The 10,433-nt window shown below is 38.3% G+C and overlaps 1 protein-coding gene across 1 annotated transcript; it reads left to right on the forward strand.

The window, feature by feature from the left end:
• Positions 1–8,536: 8,536 nt before the first annotated feature.
• LOC124263660 (fucolectin-like) lies at positions 8,537–10,168 on the forward strand. Its single transcript, XM_046698319.1, has 3 exons — positions 8,537–8,610; positions 8,892–9,130; positions 9,903–10,168. The coding sequence occupies exons 1-3, from the start codon at positions 8,537–8,539 to the stop codon at positions 10,166–10,168; spliced, it is 579 nt and encodes a 192-aa protein (XP_046554275.1).
• Positions 10,169–10,433: the final 265 nt, after the last annotated feature.

Raw genomic sequence — 10,433 nt, forward strand, 5'->3', positions numbered from 1 at the left:
ATGTATTATATATAAATGCATCCCAGTAAATCCTGGAACATCCAAAAGATGCAATTCTATGATGCCTTTGGGGATTCTTTTATTGGCAGCAGAAAAATCTCTTGAGAAGATTTATGTACTGCATTTATTCTGCATTAATTTAAACAGTGATATGCATATTTTATGGATGTTGCGATTTCTTATCAGTTTCTTATCAGGATTGTCTACAGACAGAATCGATTATCTACAGACATCTCCAAACAGTACTGTTGAGTTCAGGGTTGACAGTAACGTCACACAATCAGTATCACATATATCAGTCATTCCACCAAAATAGTGGTAATTGATGTTTATCCATGTCTCCAGCATACGCACGGTAATAGACATCTAAAAATAAACAAGAAACTGTTTTGGGGGGACTATAACTTTTGCTTAGGCAAGGCTGACTAGAAAACAAAAACAAACTGTTTCACTACTGTTTGTTATCGGTGCCAGAAAGTAGTCGTAATAAGTTCCAGACACTAAAAATGCAATGTCGCCAGTAAATTTCTATATTTAAATAAGGTGTGGTGCAATGCTGTTGTTGGAATTGTCAAAAATTAATATTATTTCTTGGAGATAAATATGTTAATTTTTTTCTAGAAAAGGTTCAACCTACAGTGTACCCAATCCAAGCTCAATTTTTTCTAGATGTTTTCATGTCGCCAAAAACTCGTTTAACCTACATAACGTTTTAATTATCACCAGTGACTTCAAAATACAGCCAGAAATAATTGCATTTTTCATTCAGAAGGGTGAATATATATTGTTAGCGTTAATGTCAACATAACAAATTACATATCTTTAGCATCGCGTTAGAACAGGATTTTGTGAATGTCGCATTTAAGAACCTAACCTCCATAAAATGTATTTCTTCCTGTAAACATTCATTTAACAAAGACTGAATTTACTCAATAAATAATTGATGAGAGAGGACTTAAAATATGTAACTTAAACGTCCACATGATGACATTCTTTGTAATTAGATGTCTGTGATGAAAAAAATCCTTATCTCCATAACTTATAACTTCCGTAACGGTAATCTATATAGCAAAGTAAAGATGGGGGCTTTTACAGGTTAACCGGTAAACCGAGTTTTTTCCACGAAACGGTACGTACCGCGGAAGGTCGCAGAAAAACGTTTTTTTCGTTCAAATAAAACACTAGTTTCTCTTCACAAAGATATGTGTTAGCAACATTTGTGATCTCACTAGTTTTTCTTTATATGGTTTCTTTAAAATGCCGCTATCCAATGTAGATTGAATGAAGGAAATACTCGAACGAAAAGTACTGGCAATGGCATTGATGATTAACAGATTTGTTGTTCAGTTTTGAAATTTTCAATTTCATATGGAAGTTTGTGAAGTATGTCATCTCAGTTTACTATTCCATTCTGTGATAACTGATGAGTGATGACTAGTGATGAGTGCTTTTGCAAACTAAAACTTGCACTTCTAGTAATTTAATACCTGAATAATGCTGGATTCAAGAATCTCATTGCTCAGCCGTGAATCTTGTAATATTTCTAGTCAATGTAATTTTTGTGAAGTCATTTTGTGATATTGTCAAGTTATGCTAGCTTAATGTCGTTGACTTATTGGAATTAGCAAGATTGTTTATATTTTTCATAATGTTTGAGTTGTTGACCTTGGCAGTGAGCTCTTTTTTGAAGTTTTCAGATTTCATATTCTCGTGAAAGTTTCCTGCTGTGATGACTGAAATTCACAGAATATAAAGACGTCTACAACACTTTTGTATTTTTCATACTTGTTTACTATAGTTATGGCATTACTTCATGGTCCAATTCATTCAAAATCATTACACAATCGGATTTAGTTAGTAGTTACTGCAGCACGGTACACAGTGGTAAATACCGTGGTACTTGAACAAAAACCTTGGTATACCGTGGTACTGAATGTTTCGTGGTACCCGACACTATAGCAAAGCGGACATTATTTCACAGGGTTCTTCACGTGCTTCACATGCTCTATGGACACATGATGGATGTTATGTTTGTCTGGTTTTGATAAAACAGACAATTTTGATATATGTTTCAAGTTCAAATTCTAGTGTAACCTTCGTAACGTGTTGCAAGTTACAGCATATATTGATATTGCCTTTTCTGAATTATTAAATTGATATTAATGGTATTGTTTCATGTTTATGCTTATATTTGAGAACTTCATGTCAAATTATAACCTCCGTAACAGGGAGAATGTACATTTGGCATGATTGATCATGTCGTTTGTTTTGCAGTTATGTAAACTGTGGTATTCTTAATGTTCAAACATGTGAAATCTTGATAAAGTTATTGTTTTAACTGATTATGGTGTAAGTTTTAGATAAACACATCTGGAATGAAACATTTAATTTCCGTGTAAGTGTTTCATCAGACACGAATGTTTTCACTTAACAGTATCTGATTATAGTGAGTGAGTAAGTTGAGTTTTACGCCGCAATCAGCAATATTCCAGCTATATGGCGGCGGTCTGTAAATAATCGAATCTGGACCAGACAATCCAGTGATCAACAGCGTGAGCATCGACCTTCGCAGTTGGGAATTGATGACAAATGTCAACTAAGTCAGCGAGTCTGACCACCCGATCCCAATAGTCGCCTCTTACGACAAGCATGGGTTACTGAAGGTTCATTCTAACCCGGACCTTCAGGGGTGTATCTGATTATAAAACCTCGAGGTAAACAAAGTTCATTGTGCTTCAACAGAATTCCTATTCCTCTTTAATTTGACAAATATGCAACTCGCTTGTCAGAAATATAAGACGGTACATTGGGAGGTGGTATATCTCGAAAACCCAAAATATCTTGTGAGTGAAATTTTGTTTTGAATAGGTTGGATGTTTGTTTTCAAGAAGTAAATGTCATTTTATTAATATTAGATATTTTATTCTTGGTGTATGTGTAATCACAAGTGAGTGAATTATGCTGGAATGACTGATATGATCTTTGAACGAGTGCATCCTCATGGTGGGATATGTTGAGAATTCAGATCCATCTCTGATTATCAAACTTGTGAGAATATGATTTGGGAATTTGGGTTTACACGGGTGTCTGTCAGATTCCATGTATAGAACAACGACATTTTAGTTAAATATTAAATTATTGTGACAAGGAAAATTGCAATAATATTACACACCAATAAATCGCAACATTTTATAATGAATATTTTGTTTAATCAATGTAATATCAATCTAACGCAAATCTTGTCTATTTTCGTGATCGCGTGGAGCAATAACGCATAATACAAGGTCATTAAAGTGAGTGACACCATCCCGTTTACTCATCCCGTTTACATAAACATATAACAGATGATATATTTGGGATTACACTTTCTTAGTAAAGTACAAATTCTAGTACTTTTGTTGGGTTGAATCCCATCCGGGATTCGAACCCACACCATCAGAGTCAGGCACCTAATCGCCAGCACACAAAGTCAGCCGCCTAACCCGCTCAGCCACCGCAACTTCCACAAAAATGGAAGTCAGACAACTGGTAGTCTAGACTGCGGTCTTTGTGTACCCCTCTGAAGTGTAAATTGGCACGGCTCCCATGGCCGAAATCTATTTGGTAACTAAATGGCACTGTGTAATCATTCTCTGATCTTGTCTGATCGTGAAGAAAGTTTCAGCCATATGTATGGCGTATCAAGGCGACAATGAGTCCTGAGATCATAGAACGTTTATTAACACTCTAAAACCGTTAAGTCCGAAAAAAACTATCAATGACTTACAGTAAGGAAAGTAGTTCAAATGTGTTTCTCACCCACAAAGAACTTTACGAAAAAGAATACTCAACAGAAAATTAATGGATGTCATCATTGGATGAAATGTTTTGCCAACTGAATTACGTGACTGTAGTATATGGAGATGTAATAAAAAGTACCGTCTTTATCGTTCTTGAAATTACTCATTGAAGTCAGACTCAAAGCTGCCTGTCGATATATAAGGACATCATCACGAATCGTGAAAGTGTATGTCAGAACATCATTACAATATATGAAATTAAACCTGAAAAAATCTTATTTGACTTCTGTTGAAATGCAGCAGCTCACAAATGATACTTATACATTTCCAGTAAATGCATAAGGAGTAACATGAAGGACGAAAGCAATGAATATCATGATCTGTTATCTACTGACCGCATCTCAAAAGTAGATAAACACCATGTCTACATTATATATACATACAAATATGTACATATTGCATATTAAAAAAAAGAGAGGCAAATCTTTAAAAATAATTGAAAATATTAATATAAATTTGTGTACAGTACATGTAAGTATGAATTTTCTGAAATTATATATACTCCATACTCGAAGCGCCTAAACAATCTGATTATTATTATCCTTGAGAACCCAAGCTGCCTGTGAGGCGCTAGAAGGTTTGTGGTTACATGCCTTATCCCAACGGGGACCCATTTTCTGCTGGGTGAACAGAGGCAATTTTGAACAAACTTACTTGCCTAAGGTGAGACCACATGTCTGATGTGCTTCATTGTGGGGCAGGACTGAAGTCCTAGAAACTCTCAGGAGTCGAGCTGCCAAACGCAGTCACCCATCGAAGGACTCTCCGCTCCCAGCGTTGCTTAACTTCACCTGAGTCAGGACTATATCATGAGCATGTGTTTATGAGCCACTAACAAAAAGTGATGATACCAGATGTTCGGAAAGAGGAGGATATCCTGCCCCACTGGTGGCAATCGTATTAAACACATGCAAAGGCAAGCCAACTTTTAACCTAAAAAATATTATATAAAATTGTAATAAGTTTGATATATTACAGAGTTCAGAATGCTGTTAGACCACATTACATCATTGGTTTGTCTTCAGTCTTTTCTATCATCCAATACAATATCATCCAATATACATAAGTATATATTGTGCAAAATGAAAAAAAAGAATAAACCCCCCAAAAGATCTGACTGAGTTTTGCTGGTATTCATACATAATGGATACCAAATATGACTTTCTCATGTCTGAATGCATTGGGGGTGATTTTGTGGATAGATTACAATACGGCCAAAACATACCGAGAAAGTGGGGCCAACCCAAAAACGCAACCAATTTGGAGAGTGGCGGCCAACATACCAACATGAAATGAACGTGCAGCATTGATTATTGGACTGCGAAAACAGTGACTCTTCATTGTTCTGTCATCACAATTCTACAGCAAGTGAAAAGTGAAAAACAGGCCACAACTGACAGAGGTTTAACCCAACGACGCCATCGGCCGACTGCAGACAGGCGACTCTGCTTCGGTCGTTGCCAGGTTTTCCCACATATCGCCAAGCTCCATTGCAAGAATATGGAACCGATATCAGACGCAGGAGTCACCTATCCAGGTCCGGCTGACCACCTGCAATACCTGGGTTGCAGGACAGGTTCGTTCGGTTCGTCACTTACATGCTGAGCACACCCCAGTCACATCTACAGCTACAGAAAAGCCAGTGTTGTACAGGACTTCGGCCCTGATCCCAAGGAACCATCATCAGGTATTCGCCCAAGGCGACCAGTTTGAGGCGTCATTCTCACTGATCAATGGTGTCAGGATTACAGAGTATGGCCACAACAGCGATACCTGTCTGTTAGTTTCAATGACGAGGTATTTGCATCTCCGTACAGACGTGTTAACATACGTCGTTATAAACATTATGCTAGAAACTGCATACTGGAAGTGGACAGGTTTGGTGGGGATAGCGTTATGATGTGGACCAAAATCTCCCATACCGGAAGAACAAACTTGGTACACGTCAAGGACAATTTAGAGGTACATCGTTACACAGATGAAATTCTTTGTTCACACGCCTTTCCCAGTATGCAAAACGCAAACGTTATTTTTCAACACGGCAACTATCGACCACACACGGCAAGACTGTCAAAGGTCTTGTAACGATCCACCACAGCCCAACACTGACATGGCCCTCAAAGCCTCCGGATCTAGACACCATCGAACATTTATGTGGGCGAACATTCCCAAGGCCACAAATCGCAATCTGAATGATTCAATGGGGGATGGTGCCCGGCAGCTCTGGGTAGTCGTGGGGAGAAATACAAGATATTGAGAACATATGACCTACACCTTGACATTCGATTTTTCATGTGTGCCATGATGAGCCTCAGTCAGTAACAATGGGTTGAGCCAAGTTTTGACAATTTTATTTTATCTGTTGATTTTTATATTGTACAGAAAGTACATATTTGCGTTTCTTTTTTTGCAGAGTATAACAGTGTATGAAATAAGCCAAAAACCCAGCCAGACATCGGGGATGGTAACTTCAAACACCAGTCCTTCTTAAATCCTAAATAGGCAGTGCCAGTGGACACGTTATCTGAATATTTTTTTTTCACCCGTCCATCGGGCTGGCTAGCTGTAAAATTAGACCGTCCGGCAGAAATCTAGCCCGTCTCAGGTGGTCGGACAGGCCTTATTTCATACACTGAGTAGAATTCATGGAAAGGTACCTGAATGCCTTCAATTAAAACCATGCGTTATGTATCATTCTTTACGCACACAACAAAAAGGAAACCGAGTCAATAATGTTTATGCAGCCATCGACCCTCACCTTTAGGTCGGGTCATGTTTTTTTGGAATATTTTCTACAAAAGAAGATATTCCAACATAGCGAGAAGCTTGATCACTTATGTCTTCGCACTTACAGAACTACGGATGATCTGAATGGCTGTAATTTGCCGACCCCGCAAAATCACTAGCTCTTACTTGATAGGATCTTAAGTCTGATCGTCACGATATGGCTGAAATATTGCCGATGTGACGTTAAATAATAACTCACTCACTCACTCACTCTTAAGTCTGAGCATATCATTTTTGTTTCGCTGACGAGGATGAAGGTGCGCTTGGATAATCACTCGTTAAAAAAACCCCAAACCACTTTCAGTTAAATCAATAATGTAGAGCCACAGTTGACAGATCACCTCTAGCAAAGTCTGACGAAAGTAGCAGTACATCATACATGCGATTCATCCAGAACAGTATTGAAGACACACAGGCATAACAGTACAGAATGAATCCAACATTGGCTCTATATTATTGGACTTCTGTTTGTATTTGGATTCCATCAGTCATCGGTGAGTATATATTTCAAAGTACAGAAGAACATTTAAAGATTTGAAACATTTAGTCACAGGCAAAGTGTGTATGTTTGGCCGATATTTCTGTATCTGTCTGTAGCAGGAGGAGGACATATCATCAACATGATGCAAAAAGGATAATCACAGTAGAACACATCAATTACAATGTAGAACATTCTTAATGCTTCGTTTGGAATACATGTATAAGCAAAAGAAAGAAAAGCAGAAGCAAAAATTAGAAATTATTGTGTTAATATACTTTGATTGATGAGGATGAAACTTTAGATTTCGGTAGCCACATGCTATGTAGACATAAAGGCAGTACTGGTCGTTCTGTCAGAAACACGTTGACGTACATGTCTTTCGAGCTCATCCCACAGATGTTTGGGTTCATATAGGAGATCTGGAAGCCCCGGACGAGACGCTTACGTTTGAATTATGCGCGACGCTTTTTGTCGAGTAGCTTTGTCATATTGAAATATTGTATTTGGATTCCATCAGTCATCGGTGAGTATATATTTCAAAGTATAGAAAAACATTCAACGATTTGTAACATTTTAGTCACAAGCGAAGTGCATATGTTTGGCCGATATTTCTATATCTGGGACTTATCATGAACCTAATGCAAAAATTGTAGTCAAAATAGAACTCATTAAATACAATGTAGATCATTCTTTATACTTCGTTTGGGATAGTTGATAAGCGTAAATATATAACTAGAAACGGTATTAAAATGAGGAGAGAAGTTCGTCATTGAAATTCTGTCTGATAAATTTAGTAACTCAAAGGGTCAGTTAACAAGGACAAGTTAAGAAAATATTAGTGATAAGGCCTGACACTCATTCCTTCTTGAAGAATTTGATGAATTATAACACAGCACGTGCATCTAAAGCTAGTAAGCTGATCTCAGACTAGCAGACATCACACCCTTACTGGAATAATCCTGCTGTTTTAATGATGAGGTTTTGTGTCAAAGAATATGAATGATGCGATACATGTTTACTGGCGCACTAGCACGAACATCTCCTTTCTATATACTGAAACCTGCCGAAAAGATATCTTTAGACGAATATGTGATCAATCACATAAGAGATTTCATGGGGGACATAACATGAATTAAAGTATATTGTCTTCAAATATAGAAAGAAGAAAGAAAAGCAGAAGCAAACTTTGGAAATTATTGTTTTCAATCAAATTTCATATAATTTGATTGGTGAGGATAGCTAGTCACATGTTACATGTTATGTAGACATAAAGGCAGTACTGTTTACACTGTCACAAGACACGTAAGTCCACGAGAGGGCGTTCCCATCAATACCTATGATGAGAACCGTGTCTAGTTCTCCCCTACACTTCTTGCAACGCGTTGGCCATCTGTGCATGCGTCTGTAGCGTACGTTGACGTTGACGTACATGTCCATCGAGTACATTCCACAGATGTTTTGGGTTCAGATAGGAGATCTGGAAGTCCCGGACAAGATGCCGACGTTTGAATTATGCAGGACGCCAACAGAAACACGAGCTGTTTGTGAAGTAGCTTTGTGACACTGAAACAATTCCATCTGTCGGTTAATAATCGAAAGATGGTGACGTTGAAGAATTTGGATTTCCCTGAAGTACCACCATGTCAGAAGTCCGTGTCTTGGATACGTTTACTTACACCGCCACTTCAGCCACCAAATCATCTGTTGAACTTTGTTTGGTGCGTTGCTCTATGTGAAAAGAGTATGAGGATTTTTTTATTAATAATGATAAATTTGCATTCAAGGTTCATATTGAAATACACAGGTAAAATCAACATAGCTCTGGGGAAACCAGCTAGCCAGAGCACTACATGGCGCAACTTCTCGGCGTCTCGGGCAAATAACGGCAACAGAGCTAGTCACTTCAGCAGCGGAAGTTGTTCCCATACAGAGCACGAGACTACAAACTGGTGGCAAGTGGATCTCCAAGGAATGTACTCCATAGCCTCAGTCTTCATTGTCAATAGAGACACACAAATAACCGGTAAGGAATCTACTCCATAGCCTCAGTCTTTAATGTCAAAAGAGACTCACAAGTAACCGGTAAGGAATCTACTCCATAGCCTCAGTCTTTAATGTCAATAGAGACTCACAAGTAACTGGTAAGGGGTTTACTCCATAGCCTCAGTCTTTAATGTCAATAGAGACTCACAAGTAAACGGTAAGGAATCTACTCCACAGCCTCAGTCTTCATTGTTAATAGAGACTCACAAGTAACTGGTAAGGAGTCTACTCCATAGCCTCAGTCTTTAATGTCAATAGAGACTCACAAGTAACCGGTAAGGAATCTACTCCATAGCCTCAGTATTCATTGTCAATACAGGAACACACCGGAAGCCGGTAAGATTTACCTGTTCGGATAAACTATGGGTAAAACGTCTCCCGTCATTGGCCAGTCGTGGAAAATGGCCAGCTAGTGGAATAATATTAGTTGTTCACTGGTCACGAGGGGGGCATGGGTTGATGTACCAAGAAGTTGGGCTCAGGGAACATAAACAAACATCGAGGGTACATCAACCCATGGGCCCCGAGGGACCGGTGAACAACGTATTTATCTTACCTAACACCTTAATGTTAATTTAGAATTGTTTGGAGCAGGGGTACAAATCTTTTGTATAGTTCTTTTGTTGTTTCTGCTAGGTAATGATGAATACCGAATGATAGCTTTAAGGTAAAATCGTCCCTTCTCTTATTTTGTTAATTCGGAATATGTAAACATACTAAAGACGTTCTGAGAGTTTGTTTTTATTTGATAGGCTACTACGGCTACTTCCTGCAGGACATCGAAGTCCACGTGTTCCAGGAGGCACCGTCATCTGGTCTCCCAAATGGAACGGTGTGCGCCACCCATATACCAGCCATGGGCGCAAATGCCACCCTGCAGTGTGAGGCCCCTGTCATAGGAAGGTATCTTAGAATCTACAGACGATCAAGTGAAACGGTGGAAACGCCGAAACTGGTCTTCTGTGAAGTTGAGGTATATGGACGTCCAGTTACAACATGTGGAGGTATGTGGGGGTAAATAAGGGCTGTTTCTCATCATTATAAACCACAAGGTGTGGACACAGTTCTGTTATGGTCATTCATTTGTCACATCTCATCACAAAGTGTATGATGACAATAAATATTTTTTATTCTTCTGACAAAGGTGTGCATCCACACATAAATGTTCACATATAAAAACATATCAATATCTCACAGACAATATTATATTTACGATAAGAATCTAATATAACATCCAACTATAACAAAATTACCCCAAAAGTACATATTGATGTATATCTTCA

The sequence above is a fragment of the Haliotis rubra genome, unplaced genomic scaffold, assembly GCF_003918875.1.
Source record: "Haliotis rubra isolate DU_JTF1 unplaced genomic scaffold, ASM391887v1 Scf120, whole genome shotgun sequence".
NCBI lineage: Eukaryota > Metazoa > Mollusca > Gastropoda > Lepetellida > Haliotidae > Haliotis > Haliotis rubra.

What these genes read in the sequence shown, in the direction of transcription:
- LOC124263660 (XM_046698319.1), top strand. Translation starts at nt 8,537, where the DNA reads ATGTCCATCGAGTACATTCCACAGATGTTTTGGGTTCAGATAGGAGAT. An exon ending in GTCCCGGACAAGATGCCGAC is followed by an intron (nt 8,611 to 8,891) that starts GTTTGAATTATG and finishes TTTGCATTCAAG; the next exon opens with GTTCATATTGAAATACACAG. An exon ending in TAGAGACACACAAATAACCG is followed by an intron (nt 9,131 to 9,902) that starts GTAAGGAATCTA and finishes TTTATTTGATAG; the next exon opens with GCTACTACGGCTACTTCCTG.